Source organism: Dreissena polymorpha, chromosome 11, assembly GCF_020536995.1.
Source record: "Dreissena polymorpha isolate Duluth1 chromosome 11, UMN_Dpol_1.0, whole genome shotgun sequence".
NCBI classification, from domain to species: domain Eukaryota; kingdom Metazoa; phylum Mollusca; class Bivalvia; order Myida; family Dreissenidae; genus Dreissena; species Dreissena polymorpha.
In genome coordinates, this window is record NC_068365.1 from 32,673,190 (window position 1) to 32,698,603 (window position 25,414).

At 32.3% G+C, this 25,414-nt stretch overlaps 1 protein-coding gene across 9 annotated transcripts in view; it reads left to right on the top strand.

Moving 5' to 3' along the window:
- Positions 1 to 753: 753 nt before the first annotated feature.
- Positions 754 to 25,414, top strand: part of LOC127850802 (uncharacterized) — a 29,106-nt gene continuing 4,445 nt past the window's right edge. The window contains exons 1-16 of one of the 9 annotated variants that reach the window (XM_052384116.1): positions 754 to 895; positions 7,512 to 7,669; positions 14,748 to 14,965; positions 15,633 to 15,794; positions 15,955 to 16,077; positions 18,224 to 18,292; positions 18,538 to 18,603; positions 18,976 to 19,206; positions 20,353 to 20,472; positions 21,871 to 21,998; positions 22,606 to 22,648; positions 23,004 to 23,056; positions 23,151 to 23,947; positions 24,150 to 24,264; positions 24,482 to 24,639; positions 24,760 to 24,829. In XM_052384116.1, coding sequence (XP_052240076.1) covers positions 14,754 to 14,965; positions 15,633 to 15,794; positions 15,955 to 16,077; positions 18,224 to 18,292; positions 18,538 to 18,603; positions 18,976 to 19,206; positions 20,353 to 20,472; positions 21,871 to 21,998; positions 22,606 to 22,648; positions 23,004 to 23,056; positions 23,151 to 23,947; positions 24,150 to 24,264; positions 24,482 to 24,639; positions 24,760 to 24,829 — 2,347 coding nt within the window. In that variant the 5' untranslated portion in view covers positions 754 to 895; positions 7,512 to 7,669; positions 14,748 to 14,753. The other 8 variants (XM_052384115.1, XM_052384117.1, XM_052384118.1 and 5 more) reach the window with 8 other exon arrangements.

Genomic DNA, 25,414 nt, shown 5'->3' on the forward strand with positions numbered 1-25,414 from the left:
TTTTGACACATTTCTTACTTCTATATGCATCATTATTGCTTTACCATAGTGTTTTTTTTCTTGTAATTTTCACATACTTTCTGTTGCTTGTTTGTGTTTTTTTTGTTGCATTATTCCAAGACAATATGCGTAAAAATGTGAAGCCACTTTAATACGATTATTTATATTGCTTTGCTATGTCAACGTGATCTTTAACCTTAAATACATAATCACTCTTCTCTGTTAATGTACTAATTTTGATAAGCATAATGTAAACCAACTGAAATTGATCTTGCAAAGAAAGTTATGTTAAGAAAAAAAAAGAAAAAGAAAAAAAAAACGTTTCATACGGTTCTGCGATCATAAACCGTCTGATACGATCGTTTCAGACGGTTTTGACTTAAGGACCAATTGTATGGTGTACGGATGGGTCAAAAAGTCTGATTTGTATCATACCATCGTATCAGACGGTGTCAGACGTATCAGACGATGATACGAATCGTATCATACGGACTCGCATAAAACAGTAAAGCGTACAATAGGTCCGCAAAATAAAAACCGTCTGATACGATCGTATCAGACGATTTATGATCGCAAAACCCTATGATACGGTTTTAGTTAAACCGTCTGATACGATCGTATCAAACGGTTTAGACTTTTTGACCTGTCCGTACACCATAGGTTCTAGCTCAACCATATGATACGATTCAGACTTTTGGACCTATCTGTACACCATACATTACTGTAATAATGACAAGTTTTGTACCTCCCGCGCGCGCTCAGAAATCGGAAAAACCCACAGCGCGCGAGTTACGATTTAAATCTATTGACTCGTCGATTTGATCGTTCGACTTTATCGGTGGTAACACCAAACAAACAAAGTTGTGTATTGGATGTTGGGTATTGGCAGGCAAAGGTACGTACATATCGAATTAAGATTTCGTTAAATGTAAGATTAATGTTGTGAAAATCACTATAAACATTATTGCTTTTCAATAGTATTTGAGACTTGAACATTATTTTCGTCAATGAGCTCTTAGCAAGTGTATAAATTGTTCTTCTACCACAAAAATAATACGTTAACAGTTAGTTTTGCTTTGAATTATATAGCTAAAACTGTCTATATGGAATAAGGGCATCATTTCACCTAAAGGTCTTGTATCGTATTTATCTGCTTTTATTTATGCTTCTTTCGATTACTACACATGTATGTATGTATGGATTGTAATGCTAAATTGTTACTTCCTGTTAAAGTGACAGAATAAAACTTCCTTAAAGTAAACTTTAGAGAGATTGGATACAAAGTATCTTAGTTTCGTTATCGAGTAATATATAGTAGCGAAAACGATATATGTAAAGGGATTTTCAAAAGGCTCAGAGATACATCACGTGGATGCAACGTGGTAAAAATTGAATAATTGAAGTTTAATAAACCCATCTGGCATTTGTATTTTCGTTACAAAAATTAGAAATGCAGAATAAAACTAACAGAAACATAGATGATCACGGTTTTGGATTGTGTTTTTTTTAAATGTTGGCATTTTTATCATACATGTATTCCATTACATTCAAATTTGATTTGTGCACCTGCCTATGTAGAATAAATGTTTATTATGATTCGTTGATTGTATATTATATATAAACAATACATATCATAGGCAAATGATGGGTATTGTCAATTTTGTTGAACCCTGAGGAGTGATGTGAACCGAGGCCGATATGCCGAATATACGAACTGTAATATAAACACCCCACAATGTTATGTGAATGTTTTATTGAAAAATCATTTTCTCATGAAGGTGTATTTTTGTACATGCATTTCAATAAACGGCTTACGAGTTTGTTTTATTATACGGACTTATACTGTTGTAATACCCCTTTAATCGTTTTGAGGTCCACTCATGTTTTTATTACAATTTATTATTAAATAATCATTATTTCATTGGTTGAGACAGTTTTCGTCGAATTAATACCAAATTCTTGAAACTCAGGGTTTTCTAGAGTAATCTTTTTGCTTTAAACATTACTTGCGTTGAGTCCCGTTACAAGACAAAGTAATGTTTTGACAAACAACGCCAGGACGTATACGATGATTTTATCTAGATTATGGGTTGTTAAAGGGTTTAGTTGTTGCTAAAATGCGCGTATTAAGTCAGTTAAAATTACGGCCCATAGGAGGTCATATAATACAACGATTGTTGATTAGAGAACCACATAATATGATCCGATATTCAGTGGAAGTGCCTTTCTACCCATGAATATAATATTATGTTTGTTGGCTTTGTAGAAAAGTATTGTATGTATGCCTTATTGGGATATAAATCATGTTAAGCGACATGGCATACAAAGTTATGGATGAATTTGTTTTGACAAAGTGAAAGGGACTGTTCAGTATGATCAATCATATTATAAAGTCGCAAACTTAAATTTTAATATAAACTATCTAATATGTAACATTTTATGCGTATTTTGTATTCTGTTTTTTTTTGTTATGTTTAGTTATTTATGTTTCCTTTCACAAACAAGTCCAAACCGATATTAAATTAAGTATATGACATTGAAATATGTCAGTTCAACATAAGACTGTTGACTTTTTAAACACTATAAACTATATCCATCAAGCCCAAATAATTAGTTCTTTTTATTGAACTGTTGGCATACAAACTTGTTTTCATCACTTTCGTTGTGCGCATGTGTAACCTTTAGTGTTGTTAACGTATGTAACGGTTTGGATTTACTAAATATATACTATCAGTGACCATAGTCGAAACCTGGTGTAAATAATTGATTTGAAATAGACGATATTTTAAAAAATACGATTACATAAGAGACATTTCATTCTTACAAACCAGAACTGTCTCGCTTTAAGACTGAATCGAAAGCAAAAATAACTAGCGGTACTTGTTTTCGGTATTTACAAAAGCCCTTCACTGCTGTTCCATCCCAAAAGCCTTATTTCCAGGCAACCCAGGATTCTCAAATGAATAAAATGAACGTACTGATAAAAATACAACTTGTCAACTAGATCGATAAAAAAGAAAGCTTACTTGTTCAGATTGTAAAAGTGCTCCAGGAAAGGAAATCTCTTTAAATTTGATTAAACTAGATTGTTTTTCGCTGATAAGCTGAACAATAAAAACTAACATAAATATACAATGAGGATATATCATCAGTGAACGTTATGTACCTAAATAAAGTCATAAGTGTCATATATTATAATCGGGGATCATATTGTGATTGCATATTAAATCGACTGAACATAACCAGCTTATGTACCAGTGATTTGGTGATTTACAAAAACCATTGTGAATCATTTCATAATCCGATCGAATATCATGTGTGGATTATATCACTTTTAATATAAACACTTCATTGTAGACGTGCTACTTTGAATACCCTCGTGTGCTAAACTCTTAAGTTATATGAAATACTGCATTCTACACATGCTTGGTGTATGATTACTGTGTTTTCGTGAAGTAAACCGCTATTGTTAAACGCTCACCATGTATGTTTGACATTAAACTTTGAAATATGACACGATCATAGATTTGAAAGATGAGACCCAAAACTAAGTGAACCCTTAACTAATATACAGTAAGTATGTGACTTATAAACATGTGACACAGGCGTCGGTAATGTACTCAGGTACAGTGTTGCACAATCTAGATTTAAACCAGATACGGTGTGTTGAGGTTGTGCTTTAGCTAATCAATCGGAACATAGGCTTTAAATATGGTATGTATGTAAATACATAGTTCCATATATTTGGCTTTTTATAAAAGAGTATCTTTCTTCTCATTTTGTTCAGTGATCTTGTTGAATCGGTTGATTTATATATATATATATATATATATATATATATATATATATATATATATATATATATATATATATATATATATATATAGCAAAAACGTATTTGAAAAGATTCATATTAATTTAATAAAAAATAATCAAATATTTTAACATTAGCACTGAAAAAAAATAAATATGACACTCAATTTTGTAATACGTTTTTAAACATTTGATTTGAACGACATTTGCAAAATAATATCAAGATAAATGACAGGAATGTAAAAGACATCATATATGCAATGATCTTAGGTTAAAGCATTCTCTACATATCGTCAAAGCCTAAGTTCATTATACAAGCGCTAGTGAGCTTTACCTTTGACCTGATGACCCCAAATCAAGATGTGTCTTTCTGTTAATCATATACAAATTTGCATGATTGCAAAAATACACTGTTCTTTAGATACTATACTAAAGCCAAATCAGTTTTATTATTCAAGCCCCATCCGAACTTGATATTAAACGAATAGTTATGATTCACGCCCCTTAAACCTTTACCTTTGACCTCAAAATCAAAAGTCGTCCCTCTCCCCCAAATGTGCATGTTCGCGGGTAAAACCGTTCTCTATATGTCAAACGGACAAAATGGCCTAAAGAACGGCCTTTACGAACGACAATCCGATTAAGCAAAACACGATAGTGCAATTTAAACCTATTTGAATGGGTGAATTGAATTACAAATCAGTGCATGCCATCTTTTTAGACTATAGTCTTCTCAAATAATTGCTTTTAATAACGGGTGTTCTTGTAAACATTTTAACACAATTATCCTCAGTTTTTATAACAATTGATTATAAATAGTTTATACACAAACAATTGGATGGGATTTCCGGTGAATAATCTATGCGAGTCATCATGATAAGTGTATATAGCTTTTGGTGGCACTTGAATTCGGTCTTTAAAACATCTTGTAAAGATAAAAATGTGGTTCAGCGTCACAATGGCCAAGTAAGATCAATTGAGACTTTCTGTCAATGTCAAATGACTCTGATGTTAAATTGTGTTTTTAGACATTACTCACGGGAAGTGATAATCCATGATTACGATAATACAGAACAATATACTAAGAAAAAGCATACGCAGCGTGTAAAATTATTATCATATTCCAAATGGTTCATTATATTTAATAATGACAACGTTGTACTTATCTGCTATGACACACTTCTAAATACTATACACACAATACTGTTTAAATAGCTCAGTGAGTAGTTGGACACTATCGTTCACTGTTAGTATTTACTTGCTTTTCTATATAATACAGCTATTGATTACAGTGATATGCTCAGACTTTCATTGGAAGAAAGACATATCGACCGTGTTGCAACCAAGTTGGATACAGTTTTCTGACTATAAATATAAATAATATTATATTTTTATCAATAATTGCTGTATTTCAATTTATATTTCAATCACATTATTCATGTAATGTTATAACGTTTCATTCTATACATCACATTTCCATGGCGAACACTCGTAGTTAAGTTATTTCAATTGTATGAAGAATGATACAGAAAAAAGTCTGGATATGCTTTATTACGACTCAATTTGCCATTTAAACTCTTAATGACCTTTGAGGTTGGGAAACGGATGCTAAACTCTGTCTCTTCATTGTGTTCATGTGTGGTTAGTTATTGTAAAAAACAACTGAATGATAAATATGGTATCTTATTTGAAATTGCATAATGACGGACAAATTTACATTCCGAACAAGCTGTTTAAGGGGAAATTTTGACGTTTGACATCTAAGTGTAACCTTTACGTTTGAGGTAGGGAGACGGATGTTACACGCGACGAATCGTTTTATGAAGGTATTCATTTGTAGAACGATGAATGACAAAGTTACAGGAAGGACAAACTGCAACAAGATGTTTTATGGCGAAATTTAACTTCTGACCATTACGTTTGACCTTGACATAAAAGGTAGGGAGAGAGATGTTAGGTGCTGTCTTTTTTCGGGGAAAATTAATTTATAGGACGAACTTAATAACACAGACAAGTGTTTTATATGAAATAAATCCAGTTAAAGCGCCACGTCATTTTCTTAATATTAGTAATAATATGACTGGTTTATTATTTAAACTGTGTTTAACCGTGGGTAACATTTATGATAAAGAACACGGCTCTAAACGTCTAATGCTTCTATTGTGATTCTACTAGTACCCAACATGTCCGACATGTGAATTAATACCACGTTTTATACTGTATCATGTGATGACTAAGTATAAAGGGTTAAAGTCAAGCGTGTCACAATCGTGACGGAAAATACGCCACATGTCGTATAATGCAGCAAGTTGACACGAAAACAAAATTACCACTGGAGCGCAGACAGGTTTGATGACAGGGGCATAGTATAAGTAAACTTTCTCAAAGATCATCGTGCAATACTATATATTTAATAGTTAAAGTTGGTTCTTATATATTTAATTAAAGTTATTGTGATAGACATGTTTATTTCTATGTACATCATGTTTGTAAACCTTGTGGTTCCATATTTGGAAAAAACGATATACCGGTATTATTAATCATTTAGTCATAAAAACTTTTAGTTAACAAATAGATTGACATTTGACACTTTGAACTTAGGATTGCACACCTTATATTGCAATGAACAATGCTTCCAAGTTTGAATGATGTACGTTGAACAATTTTCGAGGTCGCAGGCACACAGATTTGATTTGACAGATACACGGACGTACAGACGTTCGGACAGGCAAGCACACGGACATACGTCTAAGGTAATTACAGTACACCCCGTTTAATTCGTGGCTGGGGGTGGCAAACATATAATTTTTCATTGAAGGTCATAATTATAGCACTTGGTTTTCAGAGTTATATTATTTGGTAAGTGATCTCATACAATGACCCCGAATACAAGTTTGAAGAGTCAAATGTATACCTATAGTTCAAACAGTGATATGAAGAAGCTCCACGTTTTAATGAATGAAACTTCAAAGTATAAAATGGGTAATATTCCTCCTAACTTGCAGGTCAGAGTTATGAAACTTGGTTAATATAGGATCTGGCACGAGTTGTCATTTCATACCATATTTTATTAAACGTGTTCAGGAATTTTGTGAGTAAGCGAGTCTTTGGCGAGCTTACTAACGAATTTCCTGGACGAGTTTAATAAAAAATGGTTTGATATGACAACGAGTGTGAGATCTTTTTTATCACATGCTTTTAAATGAGCAAATTAAATAAATATTTACGCAAACATAATGATAAATCCCGAATGTTGTTTACATTTAGTGACGTCATTTGACGTTGCAACGTCATTTCAGCAAAATAACAAAATGCGATTGGTCAATAAACGAAAACTAAGCCAATCCAAACGCTTAAAATGTTGTATTTCACATGTGTAATCTAAAAAAATATGTAATGGTTGTATTTCATGGGAAACAGGGTATAGCATGTGATAATTGATCTTTTGCAATGGAAGTTTCAATTTAATGCAACTGTATTGAATTATGAAATGGCTGTACATCTTGCAGAGTTTTGAAGAACGAAACAACTGAATAGAAAAAACTAAATAACGCCTTTTTTAATTACTGGAAGAAACTTGCATGCAACCCGATGGTCCCTGTATATCGAAAATGTATCTTTAATCCATGACTTTGGTAACACTAAACAGTAACTTTGCTTGCATCCTTTGACATGTCTATGCTTATTCTCTATTCCAGAAGACGGCGTCCAGATGAAAAATAAACATTGTCCGCCAAACTATAGACTGCTTTGATTGGTCCATCAACCATATCGTTGGTCATCACGGACTAAATGCCACTATCATTCTGTGATAAACACACACAACCGCCTGACGCATCAATGTTTTTTTAAAACGGTAAGTGTTGTACTGATTGTAATGCGTGTTCGTATGATGTTGCGAACCCACTCTCAATGGCTAACACGTGTGTTTGGTAAATACATTCGCATATTTTTTTAAATACAATGTCGAGGAATGTACATAACCGACGGCTGAGTAAGTGTTTTCTCTATCCCAATGTCAGAAAATGACACTCTAACAATTAAACTTAACGCAATCTGCAATACACGTCAACAGAACTTGGGACCGCAAATATTGTTTCCCATTCCATTTAATTGCAAAGCCCACTCGGATATACAGGATTATAATCATGTGTGCCTTAATAGATGCTTAAGTTAATTTCTTCATGTTTCGAGATACATTTTTCATTCTCTCACATTCTCTGTTTATAAAACGTACGAATCGAGCATGGCACATTAATGAATTGATTTTCATTAAATGTTTACATTATGTTCACTTTAATTACCTATATACCATAACTATTATCGCGTTTGTGACATTTATCAATCTTTATAATGTAAAGTGCAATACAAAAGATACGTTTGATGATTGTCAAAAATGAAATTATGTTCTATAGCGTAGAATTCGGTAATTTAAATATTGAAGCTGCAACTGGAATATATTGAGATCACATGCGGTTAGGAAATGGTAAAAATTTAACGATTTCTACTGATCTTTCTGGATACCGACTGTCCGAGAAACATTAACCATTATGTTTTCGTTAACCAATACTTGGTTGTTGTTTTTTTCGAAGAAATAGACGAAACTCGTTAAAATATAAGTTAAATCTCGACACAGAGCTTGTCGAGCAAAATTGCGGACAAGCAACTGGCTTCCCGATTTATCAAAGGCTGATTAAATATAGGGATAAGAGTGCTATAAATGATAATAATTTACATCCGATAACGGAGGAGTATTCAGTTTATCATAGCACTCGGTCTTTTTCGGTTGTTTTCGGTAATAATTAATGGACTGACAGAAGCAATACAAAATTGAGTTATATTGATAAAAGAATGGGCCTTTAAATATACATTGATTGTTTGTTGTTATTATGTGCTTATGTTGATTTATGCATCATTTTTTGATAAATGTATATAGTGGCTTAGTTGTATTTAATTGTAAGTTCATCATTTCAAGGCAGAAAAAACATCACGGTTAAAAGCTAGCTTTAGTACTTATTTAAGTGTGTGTGTTTTTGTAAATACAAATAGTGGAACAAAATAAAATAAATAAATTTCTTCCGAATTAATTGTGTTCCTGTATTTATGGATACGTTAAAACTTGCTATCTAGCAATTATATACGGCCATACAAGTGTCCAAAGAGGAATGGGGATGATAATAATATACACGGATGGCTTCTATTAGATTTATTAAAATGAAATATGAATGATGCTCTTTTTTCCTTAACATTGAGTAACATCGTTTATATTGAGGCATTCGCTTCGATTGCAACGAAAATCAGGTAAACCAATAATTGATGGTATAACGCACAAGAAAATACCGGGTGGTAAACAATCTGTAGAAATGAATGTAGGTACGGGCCAACATGGTAAACTTCATTGAAAAAAATGTAATAAGTATTTTAAGCATTTTGCGTACTCGGTAGAAAGCGGTTAATGTTTGTCCTATAAATTATTTTAAATCAAATGAACTGTGTAAATTCAGACTTTAAGTTATTTAAGCCAATATTAAGAACAACTTGTATTTTGCAATGTATATGTCATATTTCCGTGTCTTTCCCATTTGCAAAACAAAACGTTAGCTTGAAACTCTTGTGTGAACTCGTCACCCAATAAGCGTAATGACTGTGTCAATGTTATTGTTATATGATTTCATGCAACATACGTTTGAAGAGACAATGGGCAATCATAATGATCATTGTCATAAGCGCCAATGCATTAATAATAATGCTTTATACGATTATAGACAAATAAATAATGAAATGATATATATTTTTGTAATTAAATATATATTCGGAAAAATAATTATGTTAGATAAAAAAATAATAATTTAAGATGCATTTATTAAATAGGTCAATCATCAACATTAATTATTAGGATTCACAATTAATGATGCTGTTTAGGTAGTTGTATTTGCAAACTATGTCCCATATGAAGAGTACACATTGACTTAAACGTGTTATGCCTAAAAATAAATTAAAAGACAAGGCGTTTTACAAAATTCAAAAGCATACGGGAATATAAGAAATTTCAGAAAACAACAGCAACAACATAAATTCAGCAGGGTAAGGAGACCGTTTTAAATTTATCAAACCGTACATTAACAGAAACCGATTACAATTTATTAGGAAAATGAGTTGGTTTATGTTCTCGTTTTTAATCCAATGATAAAATTCAATTAGCGGTAGATGTTTTCATTTTTACCGGAAGACTACGTTTACAAGAATATGTAACAGAACTAAATTAAACGTTATACAAAGTAATACTGAAAATGATGAATTAAAAACTAAACCGTCATTTTACAAGAAGTTATAACTTATGACATTCTACATAACGATAAGAAGAAACATTTCCGACCAAATATCTCTAAGGAGTAAGGGCCAATTACAATCTGTGAACAGTTTAGCAAATGATAATAATACTGTTATTATACAAGTCAAATACTATTGAGGTAATGGATAACAATAAATAATTTAAAGAAGAAACTAAATAATTGAATTATGTAAGCTTTTGCAAAAAAGTGAATAAAACAACACCAGTCAGCGGCCGAAAAATTCCAAACATGTTTTGAAGAATTAAAGATTAAATACCCCGGTATAAGTAAACATTTTGACTTCGTTATGATACATATTCAATGTCCTCGATTCTACATTTTTCTCCAAAGACGCACAAGCCATTTGATTACAGCCTTCCACTTGGTTTCCCGATCGGCCCGTCGTGTCAGCATGCAGTTCCAGTACATAAATATTTTGGTTTACTATCCAGTTTTGCAGCAATTGCCATCATATTTGAAATACACAACAGACCGTATTAACCAAATTAAGAATATTGAATAAAACAAATATGGCCACTTTGTTAAACTTCTTTATACACGAACAATACACACACTGAGGGAATAGAAGTTTGTACAATATTCTTATTTTCGAAGAATAGAAATCATACATTATTATTTAAATGTTGATGATGTTAGCAGAGACTATACATAATTATTTAAATGTTGATGATGTAAGCATACTACTGCAAGTTGTTTTCTTCAAAATAAAAGTTTTATTTCAACTAATGATACTAATTTTCAAACAATGGGTACAGCTTTGATTGGTCATATGGCACCGTCTTATGTATGGGAAAATTTGAGAATGATTTTCGTAACAATACGCTTATCAAACCATGTATTTGCTTTAGATTTTTGGATGACACTGTTATGATATAGAATGGGTCTTCAGACGATTTAAAGTGGATATTGATTTTACTTTAATCATTAAATTTACCTCTAGTAAAATGTGAGTATATCTCAACAGGCTTAGTCATTCCTTGATGTATCTTTATCAAAAAGTGAACAAGACACTGTTGTTACAAATACATTTATGTAAACCTACTTATATTCATTTATACTTAGATTTAACGTCATCTCACCCCATGTCCTGCTAACAGGGTTTTCCGCACAGTCAGGCTAAGCGATATAAACGTATCATAATCATGATCTAGTTTATTTAAAAAAATATGCAATACATTTTATTGTTATATATTTTATGAAATGTAAACATTGTTATAAACAATACTTCGGACAAACTAATCAAAATGTATGCCACAGAATGAATAGCCATAATATTTGATTTTAGGAACTGTTAAATAAATCCTATTTCACATTATGCTCCACATTTCGGATCTACTCACAATTATTGCACTTTATATAATTTCTCTTGTTGATCTGTTGATGTTGTTGAAAACAATCTAGACCGTTTATCCAAAGAAAGATACATAAATTATAAATTATGATTCATATCGGTCTAAATAATAAACTACTTTATGACATATAAAACATAAGCATGCTTCACATGATGTTTGCCTATAACTATGTTTTTATTAATAATATTTTTACTAAAAAGCCGATGTATCACTGATTAATCTTTGTATATTGTAAAAGTTTGTGTTTAATAGTATGAGTTATACATTTTTCCGACAAATGACTTTACGTTTCTGTATGGTATTGACGTCACTTCCTATGTTTTTGTTCGCATTGATACCACTAATGAAGAATATGACCGAATCATGTTTAGTATTAAACAAATATTACACAAGTAACGTGTATGTGCGGATTATTTTATTTTATTATTTGGACATTTTAAACTACATTCAGATCGAATTTACGAATATAAATATGAGGGTTGTAAGCGGTGTTAATCGTTTACATAGATATATTTGTGAACACAATGGGTTGTCATAAAACACTACTAATTAACAATTAGGGCATATTTGCAGTGCATTCAAACATTGATTTTAATGATGAATATGGAACGCCATAGCTGTCTTACGTTGTTACATTTCTTTCTGTCTTCTTTAGAAGGTGTCTTATTATGTCAAACCGTCGTGATATTTTGTCAATATGTGGTGTTGACTTCTCAAAATACAGTCTTATTATGTCAAACAGTCGTGTTATCATGTTCACATGTGGTGTTAACTTGTCAAAACACATTCCTTTTATGTCAAACCGTCGTATTACCTTGTCTAAATGTGATGTTGACTAGTAAAAATACAGTCCTTTTATGTCAAACCGTCGTGTTATCTTGGCCATATGTGGTGTTGACTTGTCAAACCATCATGTTATCTAGTCCATATGTGGACTTGTCAACACACAGTTTTATTATGTCAAACAGATTTGGACAAGATAACACGACGGTTGACATAGTAGAACTGTATTTTGACAAGTCAACACCAGAGTTGGACAAGATAACACGACTGTTTGACATATTAAGACTTTTTTTGACAAGTCAACATCACATTTGGACAAGATAACACGACGGTTCGACATAATAGGACTGTATTTTGACAAGTCAGTACCAGATTTGGACAAGATAACACGACTGTTTGACATAAAAGGACTGTGTTTTGACAAGTCAACATCACTTTTGAACAAGAGAACACGACGGTTTGACATAATGAGACTGTATTTTGACAAGTCAGCACCAGATTTGGACAAGATAACACGACGGTTTGACAAAGTAGAACTGTGTTTTGACAAGTCAACATCAAATTTGGAAAATATAACGCGTCGGTTTGACATAAAAGGACTGTATTTTGACAAGTCAGCACCAGATTTGGACAAGATAACACGACTGTTTCATATAATATGACTGTATTTTGACAGGTAAACATCACATTTGGACAAGATAACACGACGGTTCGATATAATAGGACTGTATTTTGACCAGTCAGCACCAGATGTGGACTAGATAACACGACTGTTTGGCATAATAGGACTGTGTTTTGACAAGTCAATTTCACATTTGGACTAGATAACACGACGGTTTGACATAATAAGACTGTATTTTGACCAGTCAGCACAAGATTTGGACAAGATGACACGACGGTGTGACATAGTAAAACTGTCTTTTGACAAGTCAACATTACGTTTTGACAAGATTACTGTTTGACATAATAAGACTTTGTTTTGACAAGTCGACATCACATTTGAACAAGATAACACGACGGTTTGACATAAAAAGACTGTATTTAGACAAGTCAGTACCACATTTAAACAAGGTTACAAGACGGTTTGAAATACTACGACTGTGTTTTGACAAGACAACAACCAATATAAACAAGATAGAAAGAAATGTAACAACGTAAGACAGCTATGGTGTTCCATAGATGAGGATATAACAAGTATCGCGTCAAGTCAAGTGATTATCGGAAAACACCGAAAAATATAGATTTATACCGTTTTGTTGACTGAGCAGACGATAGGCTGAGTAGCTCGATAGGACACGAAATAATGATGGTACATAAAGTCGGATTAGATCCTAAAGTAAAGATCGATAACCAGAATGAATACGATCCATGCGAACCAGGAAGTAAAATTCACGAAGGATCGAAAATGCGGATGATTATAATTAATAGTATACGTAACGTTGATGCTATTCGTCGAACATTGTTTATTTACGACGAACGATCTAATATTGAACTTGGTTTAATGTTAACAGTTAATTTATTAATCGGCGTGTGGTAAATATCAACAGTTTAATTTATTTGTATCAACCATAGCACATACTTTCGTTTCGTATGTGTTTAGTATAGTTTGAAATATTTGAATAAAAAAGTAATAAATCCGATTTGTTTTCATTTATGTAAATCGTAACAGCTTGTAATTAAATATACAAACAGCAATTCACGATGAATGAGTATGTTAATTTTACTTTTTAATAACTTATGTCATATTTAAACAACGTATTGTTGTAACGATAACATTTATGTTTGTTTGTTTAATGTAAACAACATGTTAACAAATAAAAACAACAAATAAATGTACCTTTCTACTTTCAGTATAATACTGTATCGATGTAATATTTTATAAATTTGAGTATATATCCTTTATGTATGATATTATTGTGGCTTAAACTCAACGCGTTTAAAGCCCGATATATAAGTAGATCTAATAAATGCTTACTATTGAAAACAATGAAAAGTGTAACACCGTTTAATTGATACAATGTGGTAACTTTGCATTAAATGAATTGGAACAGATTCTACGAAGAAAACACGATGCGTTTCATATAAATTGCGAACATAAGTCATGTGGCCTGATTATATATATATATATGCAGGTTCAATACATTATTCGTGTTAAACTGTGCTATTGTGAAATTTAAAATTGTTATTACCGACCACCGTTCTAAAACCTTTTATTTATTTTCCTCCTTTCCCTTCCTTTTCTCAAATGAAACATTAAGACAATCGTTGCCATAATCTGTTCGGTAATGTTCAAGCATTTTTTGAAATAATGCCGAAATAACCAATGTCACACTTCATGTAGTATTATTCGTTATTCATGTATGATTTTTTTGAATTGCATAAACATAAATTCATGTTTGTTATGTATGTTTCTTATTGTTCTCAAGAAATATTTGTTTTTTTGCAGAAAATCATGGGGGTAGATATTCAAACATATCGCTGTAGAATTGGAACATTCAGCTATACGAGTTGCAAAAAACCCAGCTCTGAAGGCAATGGATGTAAAATAATACAGTGTGATGAACGTGGACGAACACGTGGTTCCTTGCATACCATCGCCCTCGTAGTTTGTCTGTCTCTATATTTCTATCATTTCTCTTGCAATCTGAGGAATAAGGCGTTTAAGTAAGTAAGTAAAACGAATTGACTGACATTTATTGACATTGCTTTTGCAAACATTGATTTCCATTATCCAATAAACGCGTTATGATAATGTGTTATACTGATAAGTATGTGTGAATAAATGCAAATGGCTTTTTGTTTCATATCATGTTATTCCAAATCATTCATTTTTGTTTTAAGATATCGATAGTAAAAATAAGCAGAATACACGTTATCACGTATTCTACCGTGATTCTTAAGTAACTGAACACATTTGGTGTTTTTTCCTTTCGTTATTTTGACATAAAAGCGTATTGCATTAAGTAAGATAATTTAGACAAAATCTTCATTCACTTTTGCTTTTTTCATAAAGAAACGTATTTTTCTGTACCAAATTTAGCATATTTCTAGGCGCAATACACACATTTACAAACGGTTTGACATTATTGTATGAAAATATAGGTACGCCCCATGTTTTCATAATAATTCAATTTTAACAAAATAGTCACACAATGATGAAACTTTTCCTCATTGTACTACATATAATATTATGTATGGTAGGGTTTATCTATGTAAACACATATATATAACGATTAATACACATGCCCTCGAAGATGTATAATATACCACGAATATAGTGTGTGTGTGTTTATATTGTTACTTTTAACCAGTAAATGTTCTCTATGATTAGTAAAAATTCAATAAGTGGAACAGCTGAGCGAGTGATGTTTTTCTTCAAACAACAACTGCCTTCAGCTCGCACAGTTTGGAGTGTCACTGAAACAATGCTTGGAGAAGTCATTGGTTCTTCCATGTCAAATTTGAAAAATATTGCAAGCATCGTATTCAACAAGTACGTTTCTATTTAAAGAGCAATTGTTGTTATTAAATAATTATAATTATTATATTGTTTCCAATAGATGGTATTTTAATGTATCGAAAAAACTGTTAAATGTTTTTTTATTCTCAATGTACAACATACATTGTATATAAACGTTTTTTTCGCCCTTTAGTGACCTCTTGGCCTATGTTTATGAACATGAAAAATCACTGGCGCCGTTAAAAACGTTTCGTATGCGCAATAAAATGTATTGTGCGACCGGAGCGTTACAAGAAAAACTGGTACATTTGGACAGGTATATTTTATCACTAGATATAACAGGTCTTGAATTATATGTGTTTAATATGTGTACGCTTACAAAAATAATTTAAATAAGTTTCTACATATAATGGATGAATATATAAACTTTTTATTTGATGCATATATATTTTTCATGTTGTGTTCTGTATGTCTTCCTTGATATTGATCGACTTTTGTCCATCGTGCAATTTGCGATGTGAATCGTCCGTCGTCAACATTTTCCTGATTAACTCTATAGAAGTTGTATGTAGTGCACACTCCTCGTCACGCTCGGCTACAACATTTGTCTTTATTATATCAATGTTAAGTTTAAAACTGGGTCACGTTGGCTCAAAAACTACCGCAGTATGTAAAATTTATGAAAATAGGTTTAAGCTACTCTGGAAGTCAATTTCTTGTTTAATTCTCATGAAACATAGTTAGTGTCCTTATGTCCTGTTCAAAGTGTGTTCATGTTCTTTGAAGAATATTAATGCCAGGATGGGGCACTTGTTCTTGTATGACAATATTTAAACTTCGTGATATATTTTGAGGTCTCAATTATTGATCAATATGCATTATTCTAGACCCGAACATTATGTCTAATTATATCTCGGCAAAGTTTGAAAAATTGTTCGTTATGTTTTTAAAACATGGCTGCCAAGGGTTTGGGAAAGTGTGCCTATTTATAGGTAAACCTTATAATCACTTAAGAATTCACAATTTTTTATCAAACTGGCTCAAAAGGTTTCTGATAACGGATAGTCAGTGGAAGGATCAGGTTTCCTTACATTGCTAACGTAAGCTACTACCATATCTCTAGAAGTCACATTTGTTTTCCCAATCATCATGCAACTGTCTGCATATTTATTTTCACGACACTTCAGCAGAGTTTGAAAATGTGTTGTTTTCAATCAATATTTCCCCAAATGAGGTATGGTACATTCTTTGATTGGAAACCTAATCAGGAAATGTGTTGTATTTATATATCGGCCGAGGTTTAAAATACGTCCGGACTTTAAAAGAACAGACTGAGTGCGGTAGAATTTTCCTTACATGGCTGTCAAATTCGCTTTCGTTATATTCGTGAAGATTACTCAGAATATTTGTTTTCATGACATTAAAAATGTTTTTGTCTGTAAAAACATTGCCGGCAGAAGAAGTGACAGCTTTCAGTACAAGCGAACACTCTAGATGTCACTTTAGATGTCACTTTATGTGCCCCCTTGTTATACACATTGCTAATTAAATTGTGTTCTTATATCTGCATCGAATGCAAAAAACTGTTATGGTCCGGTGATAATCATGGTGGCCAAGTGTCGGGATGATTGTGATGTATTTATTGTTATAGTGGAAAGCTGTGAAAGCTCAATCACAAACTCACATGTGTTGCCTAATCATCATGAAGCTTTTTAAAAACATGTGTTGTCATGAAATCATTGTCACGTTCGAAAACGATTCTGGTTCATTTAAAAGTATGCCTACCAGAAGGCGGAGCAGTTTAAGACCAGAGTAAAACCACGTGAAAACTCTCGTTTTTGCACATTGATATTGCTACTTGGTCAGAAAATGAGGTCTCATGATATCTTGGTAGAGTTCTAAAATGGTTAGTACAACATCACACACGCTGCTCGGAGGTCTCAGACGAGAGACAAATGACTTTTTCCCTGTTATCGTTATAATGTAATACTTCCAATTAAATGTACAAAAGGGCTTGAAGTATAAAATGAAATTTTTTGTTGTGTGTAGCTCACAATATCATTTATTGAAAGAAAAACGTTGCCAAAATAAGGTTAAATTAGAAGGTAATTTGAAAACAATGGTTCAAAGGTATTTGCATGTTCAAAGTATTTCATATATGCTTTTAAGTGATATCTGTGAACACTGATACTTAAAAGAGAAATATCAAAACACAAGCAACTTAACCCATCGCCGAGGTTTAAATCGTCTTACTTTGAATTAAAAAGTTTCACTTTTTGTGTTTGAATATGTGGCAAACAAATTTAAAAAAAATATGACATAAACAACGGATGCGGCGTTTCAAATAAACATTTTGGATCTATATTAGATACTTGTAAAAAGAGTTCAAAATACAATATATTATTTTTCCGCTTTATAGTGTAAAATGAGTCGACTGAATGATGTACTTGATGTATTTTCAGACGTTTGAAATTACTTCGCACTGAAATCGAAAAGAACATTCAATTATTCGAAGAGCTACTACGAGTAAGGTAAATCATTAAGTTTTATGAAGTGCATTTAACATGCCTTTTATGAAAGATCTTCAGCTACTGTTTGGACTTGTATTTTATAATTTCAATGACAAAGGTTAACCAAGATTTAATTTTAAAAAGTTTGCCTTAGAATAAAACAAAGTTTTATGATGCATTTAATGCTTCATTCTAAACATACAAATAAACTTTATTATACTGTGTAAAGACGTGTTTACTATTGGCATTGTATTGCATGTTTGTAGAGATGTAGTCAGCATTCGCTTTTTGACCGAAAGTCTGGACCGGAGTTATGAGAAACTGTTCGTCAGGTAAAGTGTACATATTGGATTTATTACCATGAAAAACAATAATACATAATCTAATGATTATGCATAGTATAACATTAAAATGCAATCGCATATTTATTACAGAAGTATATAAACGTAATATTTTGTCAAACCATGCAATTTTATTGACTCAACGTCTCTGCATACATAATAAATAACGGAACCTATTAAAACTTTATTGCAATAGAATTGTAATAACTACTTTTCATTCATTGTTATTATGATAGTTACATATATTGTGTCAATGTAAAATGTATTATAGTTGAAACATTTTGTAAATATAAACAAAACGCTTACATTTTGACCAGAATATCTTGTATCAAATTTATCACGATCTTATCCATACTTCCACAGGATGAGCAGGACAAAGTCACATTCAAAATTAGTGCGTATGCTTCCTAATTTGTCAAACATTCGATCCAATATACCAAAACCATTCCAACTATTTGCAATTTGTCCGACAGTAAATGACGGCTTGGCCTGCTTCGTGCACTCTTTGTTTCATAAATTTGAACCGTGTGCTCAGTCTACGGATTTTAGTTTTGAAGAATATATACACGAAGAACTAAGATATGTTACAATAAGGTAAAGTTAAAGGCGCTTGCATTTCAACGCTTGTAAATGTCAATACATTTTGTAGTATCGTTATACATTAACAGTGAGGGTCTATATATATTCATTAAGAACCCTTCTTTCTAACCCTTACCTTATACTGTTTGCCAAAAGATAAAATTCTTGTGTATGCAGATTTACTTTGCTATATCTCACATTCACTTTCGTAGTTATGAAAAAAATCGTAAACTCTTGCAATTATATTATTTTAAAATTAAATAGCTTTGTCCGTTTTACAAACAATTTGAAATGTAATTATGTACATTGAACATTTGCTAGCAAGATCTGATTCATTTTACTTGTAACGAAATCTTCCATGATTATTGGCTCAACCCTTTTGAAATTTAATCATATACGTAAACATTTGTTAGCAATTTTTAATTAATATTACTTATAAAAAAACTGCCCTGTATTTTGGCTCGACCCTTACTCTAATGACTTTTAAGTAACGTTAGCAACTAACCGGTTACAGACATGGCACTGTTGATTCAAATATATCTGCGCATTGGTCGATATTTGTAATATAAGTTATTTTTAAAACCTTTTGTGACGTTTTGGAAAAATATGTTCCAGAAAGAAATATGTAAATATAAGATTTCATTTGCCCAACAAGTAATACATTTTACACCATCGGTATAATTAATATAAGTATCGCACGTAATTAATTTATGGACATTAAGGCACTTTTATGTTGTTTTATGGGCATTTGTTCCCATCATCATACACTTTTTATTGTCAAATTTTACCGACTTGTCCATGTGTAGTAAATTATCCAGGTTTTCTGTCGAAAGATAACGTCATTGTAAATTGTATGTATATAGCATAATACTTCATTAGCAAAAGCACAACAATGACTTTTGTTTTTGTATAACTACCATATATAAATTTAACAACATATGCATAACGAACACTTGTATACATTAACGAGTGAAATTCGCGTGCATATTACTAAGCACGGGGACTTTATTTTATAAACCATTGCAGATTTTCTATTTTATGAGAAAGTCTTACTTTCACTCTGTTGACGTGATATACATTATTCAGTAAAGTTAGCTTACTATATATATTCATTTATTCAAATATAATTGTTTTACTGATCAAAATAATTTTCTGATTTAGTTCCTGTATAGATACAGGGCCTACCAATTTATGTATTGATCCACACCAACCACTCCGCAATGCAAGTGAGCATGACGCAATTTTCATTGCAGCGTTGGGAACGGACACAAGTTTCAATAGGTAAACTACTGTGATGTGGTTGTCTTTATGCATTTAAAGCTCTATGCGTCGTGTAAGTCTCTTCTTTCAATATGATGTTAGTTTATTTCAAAAATGGAAAATTGACGACAATATCAATATCACATTTATGACATATAAACTCTAAATAGCAAGTATGTAAGGTTCAGTCGACATTGCATACTACAATTCGTACATTTAAAGATTTTCACCATCGTCGATAACGCTAGAAAATCAAAATGTTCGCAATTTTGTTTGGTATATGTTTAAAAAAAATGCCTATTGTCTTATTTTTGCTCGGGAACGTTGCATACAAGTTTGCATCTGATCGTTACTGAACGTTCTGAATATGATAAAAATACAGCCGAATCTTACCACGCATTGTGAGGTCATTGCCTGTATATACATTTGCTGTTTGGTGATGTCCGCTCTCTTACTAAATCAGTGATTGTCTCCAAACTTTCTGACAATGTAAGCCAGTATTACAGATTTCTCCCTATCTCAAGTGTTAAAGTCACACTTAGAGGTCACATGTAAAATTTGGAAAACACACAGCTTAGCATAACAGTATCAGTCGTTACTTTGCCATACATTCGTGTATTTAGCATATACGTCAACCATGATAAGACGACGTGTCTCTTGTTACACTCTTCTCGATATTGAAGGTCATAGTAATACTGAGAGGTAAAAGGTCTAATTTAAAAATCAAACAAATCTTCCGGACTGTAACTTTGTCATTAGTTGTGCTATTTTAAGATTATTTACCACTAATGACCACCTTGAAGTGATGGAATATCGTGCGTAACACATGTCTCTCTACCTTTAAGTACACGGTCACACTAAGAAGTCTAAAGTAGAATTTAACCATGAACTGCGTGTTTATGAACGGACTGTCTATTTTTTATTAATCATACAGTTTTAAAATAGCTTACCACAAATGACCATAATGAAAACAATGAGAATCTCATGTTCCAACCGTCCCATTTCCTTTAAGTACAATGTGACACTTAGGTGTGTAAAGTCAAATATGGTCATTATCAGCTTGGTTTCGACATAATAGGAGATTACAGAAAAGGGTCAATAAAGAGAGAGAGGTGGGTAGGGACATCGCTGTCTGTGCCCACGTGACTTGCTTCTTGTTTTCGCTTACATGTTATTTGTTTCCACACGCAATTTTATATAAAAGCGATACGATGACAGTGCTTGGATGATGTTATATGAACTGACTGTTATGTTCTTATATATGTCTAGTTTGAACTATGGGTCATCACTGCAGTTGAAATGGAAAACAAACAGGTCATATCTAGGAAAGTACTATATCATTTACATGTACTGTGCGGTTACCAAAGTCAGTACACTGACAATCGAACAAAAGTCGTTTATTTCAATTTTTTGTTTTAGAGATGAAGGTGAAAATGAATTTTTGTATGCGTGGGATGACGTGATGCCAATCAGAGTGATAAAGGCTCAATTGCTCAGTTCTGGCGTAGAACCAAACCCTGGACCTGTATATTTGACCGATGTCGAAGGTAAGATGCTTTTGTATCCCATTGCGTAGGAAATGCAAACTGTTTAAAATAAACCAGTTGACATCAATACATTAAGCATCTTTTTCACATGAAGGCAAACTTTGTGCCTCAAGAGAGGAACTTATGCTAACACAAATGTTTAATTAATGGCGAGGAGTGTGTTGTGTGTTTGAATTTGTAAATAGATCATGTCGATACGTTAAACAGGCACACATGCACAAACACAAACGCTCGCACGCACGCACACACAACTTTCAATATCTGATAACATGAAGCGATGCTGAAGATTACCCTTAGTATTATTAAAATTGTAATATTCATTTGTTTAATGTTACTTTGATGTCTATGACGGTATATGCGCTCAAATTCACGATGATCATTTATCTAAATGAACCGTCAAATGAGTGCATTGTTAATTGGAAACTGTATTAATTTTGTTTCAAAATAAATACATTATAAAATAAATACATTATATAAGTGTTGGCTAGTATGTGCATAGAAACTATATATGTCTGTTCATGCATTTTTGTGGTTTGTTATGCAAGTTAATCACACGAGCTTTCTTTTATAAATTATATTTAAAATATAAAATGTCTTTTAATTATAGAAACAGAGACAGATAAAAGATTGGTGGCAAAAAAGCAAACGAGGTATGAACATATACGTATAAAAGGCAACGTTTTATAATGTTTAACTAAATTTCAATTGGTTAATGTACATTTTTCAAGGCCTAAATTTTTAAACATAATCACTTCTAAAACATCGTTTAAAACAAATTTTCTTTGTCGATTTATCTTATCACATAAGGCGAGATAAACAGGTTAAAGGTTTATTCAACTGTTGAGGTTTATTAAACTGTATGATGTATGATTTTATTCACAATTTAATGTCAGCCTTTCATGTATTATTGTCTTTTAATGTTTAAAACCATATATACATTGTATTTAGGCATATTCGAAAATATGTCAACAATAATTTGTCTCATGCTGTGTTCGTATATTGCAGAGAAACATATTTTCATTTTGGGAAGGTACAAGCATGCACAGGTTCCATTAAAGGTATTGAATTGAAAAAAAATCAAATTAATAAACGATTTTTTATACATTTTTGAGTATGATCATCGAATGTTTAACATATTTTTTTCTTTTTCAGTCGGTAGCATTTTCGGAACAAAAGTTTTCAAAATAGAGCTAAATGACGACCTACAAAAAGGGCTTCTGAATAAGAATAATACACAAGCACAAGAATTCGCGATCAGTCGAGTTTTAGATGAACTATGTAATTTTGGCAAGTTTGTAGAATTGGAAATACCGCTATTGTTTTATTTGCGAAAGAATATCGCGTATATGGTTTTACCGTCTGCTTCATGGTGGAAAGATTTGGACGCCAAGGCAGTCGGAACAATACCAGCGGGTGTACTCGCATACAGAAACGAGTTTAGAGAAACCTTTTTCTTTCGAGATAAGATTACAATATCTTTGCTAGATGAACATATAAGTAATAAACGCGTGTCTTCTATTGACTTCTGTGACTTAACGATTACAAACCCTTTTGGTGGGTTTCACATGATTACATGCTACAATGCGTGTGTTTACCCGAACGAAGGCCAACGCAACGATAAACCTCTAAATCAACCGGAACTAAAATATCCAACCCAAGTGTCTGAAGCTCAAGATCAACATGTCAGTGATGTGTCAGATGGAGAAACCTCAGTAGATGAACATCCATCAACAAGCCATCAAAACGAAACATCCCTGTATGTAAATCAGGCTAGCACATTTTTTCAAGACATTGGTTCAAATACTTCGCAACCAGACCAGACAGAAAGACCACAAGTTCAGATGAACATGGAACATTTCAATCACATGGGTGATGAAACACACTTTGATCAGAACACCACAGTGCTTGCTCAACGCATGGGTCCTAGTTTGCAGCAAAGAAGATATCCGGTAAGTATTGATGGGTTTAGATTATTCAACATATTTCATCACAAGAATCCCAAATTAATGATCAATACACATGTTCTACAAGTTAGAGGTAATATATCTAGCTTATAATTAAGTCACAAATAACCTAGTAGATTTGATATTAAATAGTATTATATTGGAACATATTAGTATTTCTATACCAAAATAAATGGCATTATTACAGACGGCTAAATATGGTTCGTATGAAAATGAAAGAGAGAGGAGGGAAACGTATCGTGGATGGCCTTTACAACAACCAGATCCTCAAACTCTTTGCAATGCAGGTTTTTTCTTTACAGGTGTGCTTGCTTTATACTGATTATTTATCTTACTGATTGTTTGCTCTTTATTATTACTGTGCGCAAGACGGTTAATCGACACATACACAGCTACACACATTTTCATTGTTGAAATGATTTTGTAAATTAAATCATACAGTTCTAAATCCCATTTAGTCCCATTTCAAACACAACGTGGTTAACTTGTCGATTAACATCAAACGTTCTTTTTTTACAGGTCAAAGCTATGATTTAGTACGATGTTTTTGTTGCGGCATCGGCCTGAAAGACTTCACAGACACGGACAATCCCCTTATGGAGCACGTTAAACACTCGGCTAACTGTCCGTTCATCCTGGATTATTTTGGTAGTCGACAAGCGTTAGAGCGATATAAGGTAGGTTGTTTTTCAATTGACTGAACAAGTCTACTTTCAGTTCAAATAATCCTTTTCTTAACAATAAGTTATTATCTTCACATGCATGATATACTAATGTTATGTGGATACACATTACAGCAGAACAACGTACGACAAGACCCAGAAGACATCAGACGAAGACAGCGTCAACTGTACCAACAGCAACAAGGTGTTTTAGTCTTCATTAGCGCTTTTACACAATCCGATTAACAGGTCACCTTAAATACCAGCAAACATGTCCATATCTACAGTATCCATCTATGAACATATTTATTTAACTTAATTTCAAAAGAACAGCTAAAATGAGTCTATGCTTTGAGTAGATATGTATGCAATCGAAGTAAAAAACTTATAATTTCCCCGAAAGTCTTACAGTTGGTTTAGTATAAAACAATATTTAACACCAGAAATGCTATCAAAAGTTTTGTTCTTGTGCAAATTCTATACATGTTTACTACAACACCTAACTATAAATAATTATAAATATAAACTGATAAAACCATAACCCCAATGCTTACAATACTTGCATATGAAGACTGAACTATGCCAACATCGAAGAAATGAACGGGTACACTTTCTCTTGCATCCATACATTAAAAAAATCAAATGTTGGAACAATTGTACAAAGCAAACAATGAAACCGGAGAACGCTATGGGGAAAGAAATTATTGTTCTTATCCACTTTTATAACAGAACAGCAACTATAAACAAAAACACGTTTAAGCTTGGATCATCGTGTCAGAACGGTTTATGA